The sequence below is a fragment of the Rhinolophus hipposideros genome (assembly GCF_964194185.1).
Source record: "Rhinolophus hipposideros genome assembly, chromosome: 5".
Taxonomy (NCBI): domain Eukaryota; kingdom Metazoa; phylum Chordata; class Mammalia; order Chiroptera; family Rhinolophidae; genus Rhinolophus; species Rhinolophus hipposideros.
Genome location: NC_138051.1, coordinates 55693339 through 55714473, shown reverse-complemented (window position 1 = coordinate 55714473; position 21135 = coordinate 55693339). Strand labels below are relative to the sequence as shown.

The 21135-nt window shown below is 36.9% G+C and overlaps 1 protein-coding gene across 1 annotated transcript in view; it reads left to right on the top strand.

Annotated features, from left to right (window-relative positions):
• HERC1 (HECT and RLD domain containing E3 ubiquitin protein ligase family member 1) overlaps positions 1–21135 on the top strand; it is a 175389-nt gene that overhangs the window by 112899 nt on the left and 41355 nt on the right. The window contains exons 38-43 of the mRNA XM_081047817.1: positions 1403–2154; positions 3421–3619; positions 5662–5822; positions 18269–18385; positions 18600–18831; positions 19995–20119. Coding sequence (XP_080903943.1) covers positions 1403–2154; positions 3421–3619; positions 5662–5822; positions 18269–18385; positions 18600–18831; positions 19995–20119 — 1586 coding nt within the window. The remainder of the gene's footprint in view (positions 1–1402; positions 2155–3420; positions 3620–5661; positions 5823–18268; positions 18386–18599; positions 18832–19994; positions 20120–21135) is intronic.

The following is a 21135-nucleotide window of genomic DNA, read 5'->3' as shown; positions in this document are numbered from 1 at the left end:
CACTTGTTTCTGTCCTCTCAGTGTGTGTGTGCAACATTTTGGATAAATACGAAAATGACATTATTTGACACAAACTGTGTATATACTTAAAAGCATTTAGATGTGTTTTGCCATCAGATAGGATTTGTGTGAACTAGAAACTTTATATGTTTAAACAGAAATATGTCAAGTATCTCCACCAATAAGGGGACTCACTTATCTAATTACTATATAATTGTATCATTTGAAAACAAGAATTTATTGATAATATACTTATTCACTATACTGCCTAAAGTGGTTCGGTGATAGTGTTGATATGACATGGGATAATACCTAAAACAGTGTTTCTTAAGTATTCTTCGGAGGCTGTACTGTTTTAGAATCTAATAATAGCTATAGAGTCTCTCAGCTAAAAAATATGCATGCATAAAGTTTACACATCATTTTAGGAGTTGATAGATTCTACCTCCCCCCACCTCCACCAATCTAAGAAACCAATGAAAATTTTACAATGTTACGTGAAAATTTCTATCTTTTCTTTTATTCTTTGCCTTGTTTCAGAAAGGATTTATTAATCCTTATTAATATGCATACATTGTAACCAAATAAATTAAATTAAAACAAATAAGAAAAATGAGGTAAAGGGAAAATAAGATTAGGAAGGTTAAGTTAGAACTAAGATTTAGGTTAATACAACAAATGTTTGCCACCAAAATTTTTATACTTCCTCAAACTTTCTATTACGTTTTATAGAATTATAGGATTTTTAGACTTCAGGAAATTCTTGCCAAATATCAGAAAATATCTGATCATATTTTTGCTTAAACTATAAATTGGAAGCATTAATTGAAGAATACAATGTACTGTTTTAAATGAATCAAAGTCTTCTCTGGTTATAAATGGCCATTAGCCACATAATAAATTAGATTTATTATACAAACTTTCCAAATAGCTTACATTAGGAATTGGCAAAGAATACCTGGCCTACTTCCTGTTTTTTGTAAATAGTTACAGAGCCACACCCTCTCATTTGGGTACATACATCAGTGGCTGCTTTCACACTGATGTTCGGGTTCAAAGATTGTGGCCTACATTGTCTGAAATATTTATTGTTTGTCTTTTTACAGAGAGTTTGCTAATTCCTGGCTTACTTTATATTATAGTGCACATTCTTATTTGAAAGCACATGCACATCTCATTGCTTTTGCATTTACATCCCATCTCCCCATTTTCTCATAGTAGACTCATTTTTCTCTCTGTGATGACCTCTCTAGTTTGTATCAATTGTTCTCTATACTGTGTACATGATGCATCTTATTTGGTCTACATTATTTTCTGTACCTTCCTCCTGTCTATCCCTCACTTGCTTCTTCCTGTGTCATTCTGATCTTTATTAAAGCTTCCCAACTTTTTGGTCGCCTAGTGATACTCCACTGTATAACCTGGAACCCTGTGAACCACTGCCTTTTGACGTGGCGCGATTCCGGGGCCTGACGGCTTCTGTGTTGCTGGACCTCACGTATCTGACTGGCATTCATGAAGACATGGGCAAACAGAGCACCAAGCGACATGAAAAGAAACACCGACATGAGTCTGAGGAGAAAGGGGATGTTGAACAGAAAACCGAGAGTGAATCTGCTTTAGATATGCAAACAGGCTTAACATCTGACGATGTCAAAAGTCAGGGTACCACAAGCTCCAAATCCGAAAACGAAATAGCTTCATTTTCTTCAGATCCAACTCTCCCAGGTGTGGAATCCCAACATCAAATACCAGAAGGAAAAAGAAAAAATCATGAACACATGTCCAGAAACCATGACATAGCCCAGTCAGAAATCAGAGCAGTCCAGCTGTCCTATCTCTACCTTGGTGCTATGAAATCACTTAGTGCTCTTCTTGGCTGTAGTAAATATGCTGAGCTGTTGCTGATACCAAAAGTTCTAGCTGAAAATGGCCACAATTCAGACTGTGCGAGCTCTCCAGTTGTCCATGAAGATGTGGAACTGCGTGCAGCCCTGCAATTTTTGATGCGACACATGGTGAAGCGAGCAGTCATGCGGTCGCCCATAAAGAGAGCATTGGGATTAGCTGATCTGGAACGAGCTCAAGCCATGATTTATAAATTAGTGGTCCATGGGCTTTTGGAAGACCAGTTTGGGGGCAAAATTAAGCAAGGTATGTTATCTGATATTTTTTTTCTTTTGTGCTGTTGAAATTATTTATAATTGAAATTATTTATAAACTTTTTTTTTTTTGGCCAAAGTAATTTTCACATTGTTTTTCCTTTGCAAGGTGGACGGTTCTTTTTTCTCTTTTATATTAATAATCTACCGATAATTTTCTATTTTAGACCTACAAAGCATTAGAATTTAATAATTTTGTAAAAATTTTGTAAACATTATTTTACAAAATTTAAATTTTGTAAAACTGAAATTTAACTCATGTCACAAAAGGTATTCAAGTATTTATTGATCTGATTCAAAATATACATTATTCTGATATCTTCTCAGAAACATTTTAAAGGTCATTTTAAAGTACTACTTTCACTGACTCTGTATTATATGTAAAAAGCCTTGTTTTATCATTTATCCTCACTGTTGAGGATAATATGAATTCTGAGATGAAAATGAGATCCATTCAGTAAATATTTATTGAGTGTTAATTATATGCCAGGTACTCTTCTAGGTTCTGGGGAGTCAGCAGTGAACAAAACAAAGTCCCTTATCTTCATGGAACTTCCACTGTCTATTTCTTCCTTCCCTCCTCTTCCTCCTTCCTATCCATTTCCTTTACTCCCTCCTTCCTTTCTTAGCTTAGACAGTACATAGGCAGAGAGAGGTGCATGGTGCATAGAATACAAGTGTTAAGATCATGATGATTATGAAAGTATGTGGCCATTTAGGAAACCTTAATAGAATTAGCTATCTTTGTAGCAACTTTTTTTTTAACTTGGAGTAGTTTGTTTTGTGAGGCATTGCCCTTTTCAGAGCATAGAGTTTCTGTCTAGATTTTCATTATTCTTGTATTTACATGTCTTCATCTTTACCTATTTAAAGAGTAAAGATAGGCATCAAAATCGAAGTGCTAAGGAAACACAGTTTTAATGATTGATATCTTTAGAGAATCTTTGGTCAAATCTTACAAGCATAAATGAGACTTTTTCTTTTTTTTAAACAACCTTCCCTAAAAAAAGAAATGAATAATTACAAGGACTTGTTACATTATTGTCTATAGAATCTACAATATTGAGTACAATAGTGAATACACAGATGTATAGGTATATGTAAGAACATTTTTTTCTGTAAATCTTTCATAGAAATTGATAATTGATGAAATATATTTAGAAACTTTCCAAATTAAAGGTTTAAAATTTTCCATTCCCATGTCACATTTGAGAAAACAAATCCTTGCTACTTCTTTAACCTTTACCTTGATTTATAGAGATTGACCAACAAGCTGAAGAAAGTGACCAAGCCCAGCAGGCACAGACTCCAGTTACCACCAGCCCATCAGCCTCGAGCACGACTTCCTTTATGAGCAGCTCACTGGAGGACACTACAACTGCCACCACTCCAGTTACTGACACAGAAACAGTGCCTGCCTCTGAGTCCCCAGGAGTGATGCCACTAAGTCTTCTCAGGTAGGGAGGTTGACTTGTAAAAGTCTGCCATATTTGATGGCTATGGTTCTGAATACACAATTGGTCTCTTATGAAGAATGTGCTCAACTTAAAGCATTCTAGAGATAGAAGGAACCTAAGAGATCATATGGTCAAACCCATTTTACTGAACTTGGAAATATTCCTCAGAAGTTTAACAACTTGCCCCAAGTCTTACAGCCAGTTAGTGGTGGTCCCAGATCTAATCAATGGTGCTGCTGACAACTTTCTATTGCCTTGCATTGATCCTTTTTTTTTCTTTTTTGACTAAGCTTTTGAATATTTTTTTTCCTTAAAAAGTAAATACTTGTATTTTGAATATTACAGCCTCAAGAAAGAGCTCACCCATGAAAAATCATTTTCTCAGGTTATTTCTCTTTAACGCATAGTTTCTTCTTACTGTAAGATCAAATAAGTCTACTCAAATGAAAGAGCATGTCTTCATGAAAGATGCTTCTTCAGCCAACCCTATTTTAGTAGATTTGTAAATTTCTGATAATGTTAATGTTTTCTTTTCGCTTCAGTTTGCTAGTTGTATACACACAATGAAAACCTTGAGAGAAGATCTTTAGGGAGAGGCTATTTTGTGAGCTCTCTTAAGGGAAATAAGGGGAAGGAGAATGGATAACCTCCCTTTTTCTTATTTCTTCCCCCTCCCCTTAATTAACAGGTCATTAGTATTCCCCAATGTGTAGACTGACATGTTAGTAGAAGAGAGAGTGGCTGTTACTGCAATGACTGTCAGTTTTGTTGTGCACAAGAGCCACCTGGTAGGCTTTTTAAGCTGTGGAGCTGTATCCCCCAGCAAATCTCTTAGTAAGTCTGCTGGGCACGCAGGTTGTATTTCAGTTAAGTTTTCCCAGTGATTCTGATGTGGTGGCCACATGTTAAAAATTATTGATCTGGTCTTAGGCAGAAGGAACACTAATCTTAGTAGCTACCTTTACCCATTCCCCACAATCTCCTGCCTCTTAGCTCTCTCACTTAAGTACCACAGTTCCAAAGAAGTGCTTATGTTCAAGAAAGGAGGAAGAGAGGAATGGTAGGATATTCTAATGTGATTTTTAATCCCTCCAGCAATTACAGAATTCAGGACATCCCCAGAGGGTCAGTAGTGCTGTTGACTCTTTTTTGCCTTTTAAGCTCTGTAGTATAGGCATAGAATTCAATGGTAAAATAATGCTCTCTTGCTGCCAGAAGCATTCGCCAGGCCTGTGATTCCTCCTTTCTTCTCAGTCTTCTGCATTAGAGCTGCAGTTGTCTCTGCCCGGCTGAATATATTTTAACATGAAAAAAATCAGGGAAACAACTGTCCCCTATGTAAAGACCATCATATCACCATTATTTAACTGGATAGACAATGCTTTTTGATGCTTAAAAAGTTATTAGTTCTGTTGGACAAATCAAAAGAGCAGTCAGTCAGTGAGGATCTTCCTAACTTTATTCTTTGGACAATGTCTGCCTTCTCATCCTGAGAGGTGCTGCCTTTCTGGTACCTTTCCTGCTCTACACAGCTGTCATGCCATTTATATGCTATTTTTCAGTTGTGCAGAGTGACTGGGCCATTTTCTTTCCATAACTTCCCTATACACTATTACTGTGAATCCTTGTGAATAATTTCATGGCTAGCTAGTGAATTTATATTTCAAGTGACTGTAAGTTTTCTATCTTTAAAAGTCTTTTTCATTCTAACTACTGTAAGCCTACCAAAATAGCCCTGTCATCTTGGTATTACAGTTGAGGAAAGTGCCATGAAAGCAGGGATTTTATAAAATCTTTTTTGGTAATTGCTATGTTCTTCCACCTGCTATGTTGCTACCTTTTTGCTGAACAAATGATTAGGTATTATACTTTTATAGTAAAAGGATCCTGAGACACTGATTTTTAAAACTGTGGAGTCTTCCTCCCCCATCCCCAATTAAATTATAGCTAACTTGTATAGTTTTCCAGGTCACATATTCTTTTATAAGATGGAGATGTATATATTTGCTAATTGGATTTTTATGCTAATTGTTTTCTTAAAGGCAAATGTTCTCTAGTTACCCAACTACCACTGTACTTCCCACTCGTCGTGCACAGACTCCTCCAATATCATCATTACCAACCTCTCCTTCTGATGAAGTTGGAAGGAGGCAAAGTTTAACTTCTCCTGATTCCCAGTCAGCGAGGCCAGCTAACCGCACAGGTGCGTGTGTTACCATGTACTATGACACTTAAATCTCTTGGCATTCCAGATATATAGGACTTTATTATGTGGGCATTGTTTTGTCTTCATTAAAGGCAAAACAGTGATTTTTTAATATTTTAATAAAAAGAGGTCTGCCCCATCAAATGGAACTATCATCTATATTTTGAAGCTGTAATTTAATTTCATTAAATTATGGCTATTTGGGAGAGAATAATGTACTGTTTTATCAGTCATATTAAACCTTTCTTTTCTAATAAAGGCATTTTTTGTGCTATGAATTTCACCCTAAGCACTGATTTTTGCTGCTACTCATACATTTTGAAATGCTGTGTTTTCATTTTCATTCAGTTTAAAGTACTTTCTAATTTACCACTGATACCTTCATTAACATATGGGTTATTTAGAACTATATTATTTCAGTTCCAAATATTTCGGGATTTTTCAAATATCTTTCTGTTGTTGATTTCTAATTTAATTTCGTTGTCATCAGAGAATATATCTTGTATAATTTGAATTCTTTAAATTTATTTATTTTTTAAATTTTAAAATTTTTTTTAACTTTCATTTATTTAAGTGTGTTTTTCCAGGACCCATCAGCTCCAAGTCAAGTAGTTGTTTCAATCTAGTTGTGGAGGGTGCAGCGCACAGTGGCCCATGTGGGGATCAAACTGGCAACCTTGTTGTTAGAGCACTGCGTTCTAACCAACCGAGCTAACCGGTCACCCCCTGATTCTTTAAAGTTATTGAGATTTGTTTATAGCCCAGAATATGGTCTGTTTTGATAAATATTCCCCATGCACTTGGAAAAAATGTGTATTGTGCTCTTGTTGAGTGGAGTAGTCTATAAACCGTTGGTTAGATCAAGTTGGTTGATAATGCTGTCTAAGTCTTCTTTATCCTTACCAATTCTGGGTCTACTTATTCTACCAGTTATTGAAAGAGTAGTGTTGAAATCTCTGATTGCAATTACGGATTTGTTTATTTCCCCTTTCATTGACCAGTTTTTGTTTCATGTATTTGAAACTTTTGTCTTTGGATCCATAAACATTTTAAGATTCTTATATCCTTAATGCGTTGACCTCTTTATTATTATGAAATAACTCTTTTTATCCCTGGTAATATTCTTTGCCCTTAAATCTGCTTTATCTGGTATAAGCATAGCCACTTCTGATTTTTTTTTCATTAATGTTTGAATGGTATATCTACTCCCATCATTTTATCTTTAACTTATTGTGTCTTTATATTTTAAGCGGGTTTAAGGCAGTCTATATTTAGATTTTGCTTTTTTAATCCTACCTGATGTTTTCTGTCTTTTAATTGGAATGTTTAGGCCATTTACATTTAATGTGATTATTGGTATGGTTGGGTTTAAAACTACGATCTTTCTGTTCATGTCCTCTGTTCCTTTATTCCCCTTTTCCTCTTTTCCTATCTCCTTTGGATTAAATGAGTCTTTTTTATTTTATTTCCTTTGTTAGCTTATTAGCGATACTTTGTATTGTATTTTTAGAGATTACTTTTAGGTTTATAGTATACATCTTTAGTTATCATAGTCTACCTTCAAGTAATGTTATACCATTTCATGTGTAGTAAAAGAATACTTTCATTTCTCCTTTCTTGGCCTTTATACTTCTGTTATTATACATTTAACTTCTTCATATGTTATAAAGACCCATAATACATTATTATTATTATTTTTGTTGTAAATAGCCAGTTATCTTTTAAGAAGATTTAAAAACTAAAGCATGTATTTTATATTTACCACTTCTGAGATTATTCTTTTATGTAGATTTATATTTCTATCTGATGTCATTCCCTTCTGCTTGAAAGACTTCCTTTAACATTTCTTATAGTGGTCTGCTGGTGGTGAATTCTTTTGGCTCTTGTATGTCTGAAAGAGTCTAATTCACCTCCATTTTTTTTTTTTAATTAATTTTATTGGGGTGACAATTGTTAGTAAATTTACATAGATTTCAGGTGTACAATTCTGTATTACATCGTCTATAAATCCCATTGCGTGTTCACCACCCAGAGTCAGTTCTCCTTCCATCACCATATATTTGATCCCCTTTACCCTCATCACCCACCCCCCACCCCCTTACCCTCTGGTAACCACTAAATTATTGTCTGTGTCTATGAGTTTTTGTTTCTCATTTGTTTGTCTTGTTCTTTTTGGTTTATATACCACATATCAGTGAAATCATAGGGTTCTCTGCTTTTTTTGTCTGACTTATTTCACTTAGCATTATTCTCTCGAGATCCATCCATGTTGTCACAAATGCTCCTATATCATCTTTCCTTAACGCCGAATAGTATTCCATTGTGTATATGTACCACAACTTCTTTATCCATTCATGTATCGAAGGACATTTTGGTTGTTTCCATGTCTTGGCCACCGTAAACAAAGCTGCAATGAACATTGGAGTACACGTGTCTCTATAGAGAAATGCTTTTATATTTTTGGGGTAGATACCCAGGAGAGCGATTGCTGGGTCATATGGTAATTCTATTCGTAATTTCTTGAGGAACCTCCACACTGTCTTCCATAGCGGCTGCACCAGTCTGCATTCCCACCAACAGTGTATGAGAGTTCCTTTTTCTCCACAGCCTCTCCAACACTTGTTACTGTTTGTTTTGTTGATGAAAGCCATTCTGACTGGGGTGAGGTGATATCTCATTGTGGTTTTCATTTGCATTTCTCTGATGATTAGCGATGTTGAGCATTTTTTCATATGTCTATTTGCCATTTGTATATCCTCTTTGGAGAAATGTCTCTTCAGGTCCTCTGTCCATTTTTCAATTGGGTTGTTTGTTTTTTTGTTGTTGAGTTTCATGAGTTCCTTGTATATTTTGGATATTAGCCCCTTATCAGAGGAACTGTTTGCGAAAATCTTCTCCCATTCAGTTGGTTGCCTCATTATTTTGTCAATAGTTTCTTTGGCTGTGCAGAAGCTTTTCAGTTTCATATAATCCCATTTGTTTATTTTAGTTTTTACTTCCATTGCCTTTGGAGTCAAATTCATAAAATGCTCTTTGAACCCAAGGTCCATAAGTTTAGTACCTATGTTTTCTTCAATGCAGTTTATTGTGTCAGGTCTTATGCTTAAGTCTTTGATCCATTTTGAATTAATTTTGGTACATGGTGACAGATAGCAGTCCAGTTTCATTCTTTTGCACGTAGCTATCCAATTCTGCCAGCACCATTTATTGAAGAGGCTGTCTTTCCTCCATTGTATGTTTTTAGCTTCTTTGTCAAAAATTATCTGTCCATATTTATGAGGTTTTATTTCTGGGTTCTCAATTCTATTCCATTGGTCTATGTGTCTGTTTTTCCGCCAATACCAAGCTGTTTTGATTATTGTAGCCCTGTAGTACAAGGAAAAATCAGGGAGTGTGATACCTCCAGTATTGTTCTTTTTTCTTAAGATTGCTTTGGCTATTCGGGGTCTTTTGTGGTTCCAAGCAAATCTGATGATTTTTTGTTCTATTTCTTTAAAAAATGCCATTGGGATTTTAATGGGGATTGCATTAAATCTGTATATGGCTTTGGGTAATATGGCCATTTTAACTATGTTGATTCTTCCAATCCATGAGCATGGAATGTCTTTCCATTTCTTTGTGTCTTCTTCAATTTCTTTCAAAAATGTCTTATAGTTTTCAGCATATAAATCCTTCACTTCCTTGGTTAAGTTTATTCCTAGGTATTTTATTCTTTTTGCTGCAATTGCAAAAGGAATTGTTTTTTCTATCTCTTTTTCTGAGATTTCATTGTTGGTATATAAGAAAGCAATGGACTTTTGTACGTTGATTTTGTAGCCAGCAACTTTACTGTATTCATTGATTGTTTCTAATAGCTTTTTGGTGGAGTCTTTAGGGTTTTCTATATATAGCATCATGTCATCTGCAAAGAGTGACAATTTAACTTCTTCATTCCCAATTTGGATGCCTTTTATTTCTTTCTCTTGCCTGATAGCTCTGGCGAGGACTTCCAACACTATGTTGAAAAGCAGAGGTGATAGGGGACAACCTTGTCGTGTTCCTGAACGTAGAGCAAAGGGCTTCAGCTTTTCACCATTAATTATGAGGTTAGCTGAGGGCTTGTCGTATATGGCCTTTATTATGTTGAGGTATTTTCCTTCTATACCAATTTTAGTAAGTGTTTTAATCATAAATGGATGTTGTATCTTATCAAATGCTTTTTCTGCATCAATTGATAGAATCATATGATTTTTGTCCTTTATTTTGTTTATGTGATGTATCACATTGATGGTTTTGCGAATGTTGAACCATCCTTGTGCCCCGGGGATGAACCCCACTTGGTCGTGATGAATAATCTTTTTAATGCATTGTTGTATTCGATTTGCTAGAATTTTGTTTAGGATTTTAGCATCTGTATTCATCAGAGATATAGGTCTGTAGTTTTCTTTTTTTGTGTTGTCCTTACCAGGTTTTGGTATCAGGGTAATGTTGGCCTCATAAAATGAGTTAGGGAGTACTGACTCTTCTTCAATTTTTTGGAAGAGTTTGAGCAGGATTGGTATTAGATCCTCTTTGAAGGTTTGGTAGAATTCACTGGTGAAGCCATCTGGTCCAGGACTTTTGATTTTGGGAAGGTTTTTGATGACTGATTCAATTTCCTTACTGGTGATCTGCCTGTTAAGATTTTCCAGTTCTTCATGATTCAGCCTTGGAAGGCTATATGTTTCTAAGGACTTGTCCATTTCTTCTAAGTTATTAAATTTGGTGGCATATAGTCCTTCATAGTATTCTTGGATAATCCTTTGTATTTCTGTGGTGTCCGTGATAACTTCCCCTTTTTCATTTCTGATTTTGTTAATTAGTGTCTTCTCTCTTTTTATCTTAGTGAGTCTAGCCAAGGGTTTGTCGATTTTGTTAATCTTTTCAAAGAACCAGCTTTTTGTCACATTAATTTTTTCTATTGTCTTTTTGTTCTCTATTTCATTTAGTTCTGCTCTGATTTTTGTTATTTCCTTTCTTCTGCTGACCTTGGGTTTCGCTTGTTCTTCTTTTTCTAGTTTTTTAAGGTGTAACATGAGGTTATTTATTTGGGATTTTTCTTGTTTCTTGAGATAGGCCTGTAATGATATAAATTTCCCTCTTAGAACTGCTTTCGCGGCATCCCAAAAATTTTGGTAGGATGTATTTTCATTGTCATTTGTTTCTATGTATCTTTTGAGCTCTCCTCTAATTTCTTCTTTGACCCAGTCGTTCTTTAAAAGTATGTTGTTTAATCTCCATGTATTTGTGTTTTTTCCTGCTTTCTTTTTGCAGTTGATATCCAATTTCAAAGCTTTGTGATCAGAGAATATGCTTGGTATGATTTCAATCTTCTTAAATTTGCTGAGGCTGATTTTGTGTCCCAATATATGGTCTATCCTTGAGAATGTTCCATGTACACTAGAAAAGAATGTATAGTCTGATGTTTTAGGATGAAGTGCTCTATATATGTCAATTATGTCCAATTCATCTAATGTGTCATTTAGGGCTGTGATTTCGTTATTTATCTTCTGTTTGGATGATCTATCCATAGCTGTCAATGATGTATTTAAGTCCCCTAGTATAATTGTGTTTTGGTCAATTTCTCCCTTTAGTTCTGTTAGTAGTTGCTTGGTATATTTCGGTGCTCCCTGATTGGGGGCATAAATATTGATGACTGTTATGTCTTCTTGTTGTATAGTCCCCTTTACCGTTATGAAATGTCCATCTTTGTCTCTTGTTATCTTTTTCACCCTGAAGTCTGTTTCATCGGAAATCATTATGGCTACACCTGATTTTTTCTGGGTACCATTTGCTTGAAGTGTCAATTTCCACCCTTTCACTTTGAGTCTATGCTTGTCCTTGTAGCTGAGATGTGTCTCTTGTAGGCAGCATATGGTTGGGTTTAGTTTTTTGATCCAATCTGCTACTCTGTCTCTTTATTGGTGAGTTCAGTCCATTTACATTCAGGGTGATTATTGATATGTGAGGATTTCCTGTCATTCTGTCTTTAGTTTTCTGGTAAGGCTGTGTCTCCATTGTTTCTTTGCCTTTTTGTTGTTGTCTGTTATTTCTGTGTGGTAGTATTCTATGACGTTTCCCTCTGTTTCTTCTTTTATTATAGTATATATTTCAGATTTGGATGTTTTTTGAGTGGTTACCCTTGAGTTTATGTAAAAGAAAGTTTGATATTTAGAGTATTCCAGTTTCTTCAGTACGCTTACTTTCTCTATTCCCATATTCCAGTTCAGGCCTTTACGCTCCCCCTTTTTATGTTTCGGTTGCCACAAGTTGTCCCTGTTGATGGTGGTCTAGTAGCCTCCTTTAGTATTTCTTGTAGTGCAGGTCGTGTATTAGAAAATTCCCTCAGCTTCTGGATGTCTGGAAAGGTCTTTATTCCTCCTTCATATCTAAAGGAGATCTTTGCTGGATATATTATTCTTGGCTCATGATTTCTCTCTTTCAATAGTTTGAATATTTGGTTCCATTCCCTCCTAGCTTGTAGAGTTTCTGCTGAAAAATCTGATGATAATCTAATGGGCTTTCCTTTGTAAGTTACCGTCTTCTTTTCCCTGACTGCCTTGAGGATTCTTTCTTTATCATTGATTTTAGACAGCTTCAATACAATGTGCCTTGGTGAAGGCCTGTTGGGATTGAGGTAATTAGGTGTTCTATTTGCTTCTTGGATTCAAGGATCCAGTTCTGTCCACAAGTTTGGGAAGTTCTCATCGACAATTTGTTTGAATATATTCTCTGTTCCCTTCCCTCTTTCTTCTCCTTCTGGTATACCCATTATTCTTATATTGCTCTTTCTGATGGAGTCAGAAAGTTCTTGTAGAGTTCTTTCATTTCTTTTAAGTCTCAAGTCTCTTTCTTCTTCCCTCTGTGTAAATTCCAGGTTCCTATCTTCGATGTCACTGATTCTTTCCTCCATCTGGTCAACTCTACTACCTAAGCTGGATATTTTATTGTTAATTTCTTCTATTGAGTTCTTAATCTCCAGAAATTCTATTTGGTTCTTTTTCAAGATTTCAATCTCTTTTGTAAAATGCTCATGGTGTTCTTTGATTGTGTTTCTGAGTTCATTAAACTGCCTTTCTGTGTTTTCTTGCATCTCGTTCAGTTTTTTCAGAATTGCGATCTTGAATTCTCTGTCATTTAAATCACAAAGGTCCATATCTCTAAGTTCCTTTTCTGGAGACTTTTCACTTTCTTTCTGAGCTATCTTGTTGCCTTGGTTATTCATGGCAATCACTGATTTACTATTTCTCTTCCTAGACATCTACAGGAGTGTCTTCTGCAACAGGTTGATAGGTATGCGAAGAGCTTTTGGAGTTCCAAAGCTCTTTCTGCACCAGATTCAGAGCCCATTTGTTTCAGCAGTTCTGTTTACTCCTGCAGGGATCCGCCCAGAAAGGTGGGGCCAGGGGCGGGGTGAGTTGTGAGAGGTGGCCCAGAGCAATGGCAGCGACCACCACCACAGCCAGTCCTGCTTCCACAGCTCCCTCCCCTTTGCCGGAACTAGTTGAGCTGCGAATCTGTGTCTGCGGTCCACAGTTCTCAGAGCAGCAAATATTCTGTCCTTTGATCCGACACTGCTACTTTATCGCTTCTAGCACCGGGCAGGTGGGGGCGGGGCGAGCTCTGGGAGGGTAGGGAGGGGGCGGCTAGTCTCCGTGCCTAAGGCTTCCGTTCTCCGCTCGGCAGTGAGGGCTTAAACCACCGATTTCAGCCCTCTTCCCTCAGTCTTTGCTCCGAGGTCTGCCGTGAGCGAGCGTTGGGTTCAGCGGTTTTATATGCTGCCCCCTCAGCCCTGTGGGCCGTAAGCAGAGCCCTAGCAGTCCGAGTCCTTCCGTCTCCCGCAGTTGCGGAAGATCCGGGCGCAGCGGGCTCCGAGCACTGAGCTAGGTCTGTGTCCTGCGCCCGCGGGGCTCCGTCTCCGCACTTCTCCTCTCCCTCCTCCCCCGCTCGCGCGATTCACCCACCTGGAGGTGAATTCAGTAGTCGGCCTCCTCGTCTTGCCTGTCTGCTGTGCAAGGAGTCCTTTGTGGAGTTATTGTCGTCCGATTCGTTGTAAATTCCAGGGGAGCGTTACAGAGCCTCACCTCACGCTGCCATTTTTTTTTCCACCTCCATTTTTGAAAAATATTTTCATTGGGCGTAGAATTCTAGATTGAGTTTTTTTTTCTTTCAGTACTTTAAGATGTTGCTCTACTGTCTTCTGGCTTGAATTGTTTTCAATGATAAGCCTTTCTCATTCTAATCTTGATGTAATCTTTCTTTCTCTGGCTGCTTTTAAGATGTTTCTGTTTGTCACTGGACTTAATTTGATTATGATCTATCCTGGTGAAAATTTCTTCATGTTTCTTGTGCTTGCAGTTTGTTGAGTTTCTTGGATTTGTGGGTTTATAGTTGTCATTAAATTAAGAAATTTTTCATCTGTTATTTTTTTCAGATTTTTTTCTGTGTTACTTCTCCATTTCAGTGTCTTCAGTTACATGTATATTAAGCCACTTGAAGTTGTGTCACAGATTACTGATGCTCTAATGCTTTCTTGTTGCTGTCTTTTTTTGGTCTGTATTTCATGTCGAATAGTTTTTATTGTTGTCTTCTGGTCATTAATCTTCTACATTGTCTAATCTGCTCTTAACCCATCCACTATATTTTTTCCATTTAGATACTGAGGTTTTGTCTCTAGAAGTTTCATTTAGGTCTTTTAAAAAAATATTTTGTCTTTTTAACATGTTTAATCTTTCTTCTACCTTATTAAATATGTGGAATAACAATCAGTTCTCTTTGGAATAGCTATGTTCTATATAGTCACTGTGAACACTGAATTAATGAAAACTGAACTAGTGCTCTTAAGGAAAATATAGGACTAGGTTTCTGTGAGCTTCTGGTCACATTTTGTCAACTGATCAATATACAACCTAAATTTATGTGTGTTTTTATTTAGTTTAGTACCATATTTAGTATATATTGTTGATTCATTAGCATTACACTCGTGACCAGCAACACCATAACTCATGCCTGAATGAAGCTTTTCTAGCACATATATTTTCTTTGTAAGACACATTACAGCCTTCTGCACTTAGGAGCACTAGACAGCATCTCAACACTATGCTTGGGGCCATTTTATACTGTGAAATCACCAACAAAAAGCACAAAAATGCACGCACAAAAAAATGTGACACTAAATAGACTGTGAAAAGGACACTTGTTTACAGTCTGAGAGCTGAAACAAGAACACAGAGCATCACCTTGTTTGACTTCTGCTGGGAACAGTGCATTGGGAGACTGAAATTTGGGTTCTTCTGTGCATGTGAATGACTTTGTGAAAACACCCTGAGTTTTTATTTGGAGTAACAAATTATTTTAATGAGAAGTTGAATTTGCAAATATGGAATTCATAAATAATGAGGATCAACTGTATATATAATATCAATTTTAATGTACTTCTCTACTTAATTTATCATCTATCTCATTTCTGGATCTGTTTCTACTGACTAGCTTTTCTCCTCATTTTTGAGTTGTATTTTGTTTGGTAATTTTTTATTGTATACTAGACATTGTGATTTTTACCTTATTGGGTGCAGAATATTTTGTATTTCTTCAAATATACATTAGCTTTGTTGTAAGATATAGTTAAGTTACGTGGAAGCAATTTGATTCTTTCAAGTCTTCCTTTTAAGCTTTGTTATGTGGGACCAGTTCATCCTTTAGTTTGGGACTAATTTTTCCTCATCACTGAACTGATACCTTTCTGTCCAGGGCTTTATGTATTACAAAGTTTTTTCATTCTGGCTTGTGTTAAACCCTTCCCAATCCTGTGTTAGCTTCAAGAATTGTTCTGCCTGCTGCTTTTTGGTGATTCTCTTTCCCTGGCTTTGGATAGTTCCTATATTAGCATCAGCAGAGGACTTGAAGACCCTCTGCACATTTCTGGAGTTCTCTTTCTGGGCAGCTCTCTTCTTTCTATATAGTTTTCTCCTTTCTGGTATTACACCCTGTGAATTCTAGCCACTTTGAATTCTCTACTCTCTCTTTTTAATTCAGAGAGATTACTGAGTTTAGGTTGAATTTACCCTCCCCGAACTGCAGCTTGGAAGCTCTCCAGGCTAGAAGCTGAGACAGTTGTATACCTTCCCTTATTTGATTCCTTTCTCTCAAGAATCACTGTCCTAAAGTGCCTGTGTAAGTGAGAGTAAATCTAATCTCTGTTACTCCATCATGGCTAGAAGCAGAATTTCATCAGACATATCAGTACTATTACTACTGTAGCAGTAGTGACATTTTTAAAGCAAAAATGAGAGTTATAGTCCTTCTCCCCACCTTCCTTCCTAATTCAATTCAAAAACCATTAAGTGAGGCCAAGCTAGGTACACATTCATGCCAATAGGGCTTGGGAGGTAGGTGGCATGGTGGCCCGGGGGGGGTGGTGTCAGAACCCAATTGGGGTGAGGAAGGCTCCTTGTGTATACGGGAGTGGTCTGGTATGGAGTATTGGAGTCCAGGTAGGGTGAGGAAATGTCCACATGGCCTGGGCACCAGGGCCATGCAGGTAAGGAGGGCCTCCACTAGCACTGGGAGCAATGGTGCTTCAGTAGCAATAAACACACCTAGTGCTGAGATGAGATCTTCTAAATACCATTCTCTACAAAAAGGAACTCCAGTCTCCTGAGAGAAAATCTGATTTCAGGGTTGAGTATGAGATGAGCTTAGAATAGCTGGTGCCAGAAACTGATAAAGTGCTCAGACAGAGAATGATGGGCACATGTCTCAAAGACATAAAAACAGATTGAAAGGGCTTCTACTGACCAAATCTGGAAGGTTTGGGGCATCAAAATAATTATAGTAACAGATTATACCCATGAATACAATAAGAATCTATAACTCTATACTTATAAAGAAAGTAGAAACTTTGCTTTAAAGTGGAATACCAACTGATGAATCTTAAAGTAATGATGGACTTAGAAAAACCATCATTTAAATGTCAACCATCAGGGCCACCCCGGTGGCTCAGGCGGTTAGATCTCTGTGCTCCTAACGCCGAAGGCTGCCGGTTTGATTCCCACATGGGCCAGTGGGCTCTCAACCACAAGGTTGCCAGTTCAGTTCCTCGACTCCCGCAAGGGATGGTGGGCAGCGACCCCTGCAACTAAGATTGAACACGGCACCTTGAGCTGAGCTGCCTCACCGATGGCTCAGTTGGTTGGAGCACGGGCTCTCAACCACAAGATTGCTGGTTCGACTCCCGCAAGGGATGGTGGGCTCCACCCCCTGCAGCTGGCAACAGCAGCTGGACCTGGAGCTGAGCTACGCCCTCCACAAGTAAGACTGAAAGGACAACAACTTGAAGCTAAACGGCACTCTCCACAACTAAGATTGAAAGGACAACTTGACTTGGAAAAAAAAAAAATCCTGGAAGTACACACTGTTCCCCAATAAAGTCCTGTACCCCTTCCCCCAATAAAATATCTTTAAAAAAAAAAAAAGAATATCCCACCAAACATCACTCTAAAAAAAAAAAAAAAATGTCAACCATCATAGTAATGATTAATTCAGCCAATAAATATAAATAGATGCTAGTGAGTAAAATTTTGATGAGGAATGGGATATTTACATATTTTCATAGTTCCTTCCCCTAAGTACTTATTAATACAAATAGTAGAGAAACCTGTCAGATACTAGCTTAACTCAAATGATCAAAGTTAACATCACCAGTTATGGGACAAATTGAAATCATGTATCATCTAATAGACTGTAATGAGAAGAAGTACCATCAGTCCTGTGGTATTCCTGCCCAAAAGTACAACCTGAATCTAAGCATGAGGAAACATCAGACAAACCCAAATTGAGGGACATTATGCTGTGTACCTGGCTTGTAATCTTAAGGTATCAAAGTGATTGAAGGAGGCTGAAGAGAGACATGAAAACTAAATACAAAGGTGATCCTGGATTGGATCCTTTGCTTTTGCTGCAACTAGGATGGGATCTGGATTAGATGATAAAACATTATTGATTTCCTGACTTTGATGGTTGTGTAATGATTATACAGGAAAACGTCCTTATTTGTAAGAATCATATTAGTGTATTCAGGGGAGATGGAGCATCATGTCTCCTGTTTCCTTTCCAGTGGATCGGGGTAAAAGAATTTTTTGTACTATTCTTCCAAATTTCTGTTGTTTGAATTTTTTATAAGTAGGAACCTATTTTAAAATACATGCTTTAAATTTTTTTCAGCAGGTTTATCTTTATGAAAAACCTTAAGCTATAACAGTGTAATCATGTTTAGTTATATATTTAGCGAATTCTTATAGCATAAAATTCTTAATTTCATTAAATTTGGACAGTATCAGGAAATTGGGGATTTATGGTTACTTAAGAACTGTTTTTACTCATGGTGTCTAGTAATATTTAGGTCTTTACTTTTCCTTTTGTCTCAGCCTTGTCAGACCCAAGCAGTAGACTTTCAACGTCTCCTCCTCCTCCAGCAATTGCAGTACCCTTGCTGGAAATGGGGTTCTCTCTCCGGCAGATTGCTAAAGCTATGGAAGCCACAGGTAGGATAAGTTTTTATGTGTCATTATATACAGCTATGAGAAGCCTGATCTTATTCAATGCAGTATATGTTTTAAGAGGTCCTAAAGCTTGGTAAGATTTTTAACACCAAATTTAGTGACAGTGGCATCATAGCAGCCACTCTTAAGCTGATAGCATGAATAACTAATTATTTTGCCCACAGTCAGTATCAGAATTTTTTCCATTCCTGTTCAGGTGCTCGAGGAGAGGCTGATGCCCAGAACATCACTGTCCTTGCCATGTGGATGATAGAGCACCCTGGGCATGAGGACGAGGAGGAGCCTCAGTCAGGGAGCACAGCAGACTCAAGGCACGGAGCAGCAGTTCTCGGCAGTGGTGGCAAGTCAAATGATCCCTGTTACTTACAGTCACCAGGAGACATACCATCCGCTGATGCCGCTGAAATGGAGGAAGGCTTCAGTGAAAGGTGAAATTCCCAATTGCCATGTTTCTGTTCATGTCGTAAATGATGCCCCCAAGAGCCCTGTTTATTTCCCATCATAGATGCTTCTAATGGTGTATAAAGTTGCTAAGTAGAGATATGTGAAAAGATGGACATTTCAATTGCAAGTTTATGTGTCTGTGAAGGGTAAAAATGACACGGCAAGGTTTGACTTGAATGGGGGTTTTCATGGAAAGAAGGAAATAACTTTTATATAAAATTGGTCTGAAAAGAGGAAACTGAAAATTAAAGCAAGTTTATTTTGAAATAAACATGCTGATAAAATAGTTTTATCTCATATAAGTGATATAAAATGTTCATTTCAATATTAGAAATTCATTTAATGCATTTGATAGAAAAGGACTTTTAAGTCTTTTCTGTCTCTTAATATGTATTTATATTTTCATTTCCTCAGTTTCTAATATGGAATACAATATGCCCCTTTTTTTAAGTTGAGGAAAGAATTCTGTGATAATGCCTAGTCTTAATGAGCTGTAATAAAATATTCTACAATTCTTCCTAAAATTTTCCCCCTTCAGCACTTCTTATGACTTTAAATCTTCATTTTTTAAAAAACTTAGTTTCAGGTGTACAAAATCTTCGTTTTTAATTTTAGCCCAGAGTCATACGGTTACTATGGCTTGCATCTTTTGTAAATATGCTGACTTTTTCTGACAACTCAGTGAATATTTTCATAACTTATTTTGAAATATCTGTTTCTTCTAGGCAAGGATTCCCAATCATTTTAAATTTTAAGAATTTAATCATTTAAGATTTAGTTAAGGCCACTGATCCCATTCGAATTTGAACATGCATTAAGCATTATTTCATTGTTGACATAGTTCAAAACCAGATAAAGTTATTGCTCATGGCAATATGACACATTTAAAACTTGCGAGCTTTACCAGGGACAAAAGACATATTTCCACAACTTGACTTGGAAAAGTCCCGGAAGTACACACTGTTCCCCAATAAAGTCCCCAATAAAATATTTTTTTTTAAAAAAAGATATATTTCCAAGTTTTATCGTAAACTTATTCTCGGTAATATGTGGAGGAAAAAGTACCACCATCAAGCAAGCATGCACCTATGCTTTCTATCCATGATGGTTTTTAAAAATCGGTGTTGCTTTCAACTTGCACTTGTAGCCCTGATAATCTGGATCATACAGAGAATGCAGCTTCTGGAAGTGGACCACCAGCTAGGGGTCGCTCAGCAGTAACAAGAAGGCACAAGTTTGATTTAGCTGCTCGCACTTTGCTAGCAAGAGCAGGTAATTATGTTTGACCTTCTCTTGGTGAAAGTATCATAGAGTTTGCTTATATTTTAAAGTCAATGTAAAAGGAAAATTAAAGAAGATGTAAACTAATGATACTAAGTAGTCAGTTCCTCCACATTAACAGAGCAGCTATTTGTATATTACTTTCTGTGTATTTATATAATTTTACATAATTGAAATCACAGCATGCATTCATAGATTTTAAGTTCCCTTCGGGTACCGAAGGCTATACTGATCACTTGTAAATAGTGAGAAATTTTGTAAATGCTTTCTGCCCTCAGGCAACTTATAATTTAAGAAGTGAAGGTGCATGCTTAAAATTTAACATCAATGGTCAGAAGGAGCTGAAAAGAACACTGTGCCAAAGAAGTAGACACTGGCTTTTCTGATGTTCTCTGTGGACCTTAGGGCTTCACTACTAGGTAAAGCCCTGGATCCACAAAAATAAATTCCCTCATCACATTAGTAAATACTTCTAGGATTATGTTCTGGGCATGAAGTATAAGTTATAGGGAACATATTTTCCAAACTAAAAATTAGGATATGTGATTTGCCAAAACAGAGTTTGATCCTTGAAATATTAAAACATAAATAGTGATTCAATAATTTATGGGAATAAAGAGAAATTAAGAGTGTCCTAGAAATATAGGATGACTTAATATATAATGAAAGGGATTGATTTAAAAAAAAAAACCTAAAATAATAACAGCCCACACTTACTGTTTTTCCTATATAACATACATTATTACAAAGTTTTTTATCTTATTTAACCCATGAACCACCCTGCTTGGTATGAGTGCTATTTTCTTTCTTTTTTTTTTCCCCCCTTCTTCCACCTCTAGCCCGACTCCGGTTCAAGCCGTTGTTTCTCAATCTAGTTGTGTAGGACACACCTCCCTAGTCCATGCTGGTATTATGAGCCTTGCACCATCACCCCCCACACCCCGGGCTGAGGCAGTTGGTTGGCAGCTCTCGGCAGCACACAGCAGCCCACGGCTGCTCATGCTGGC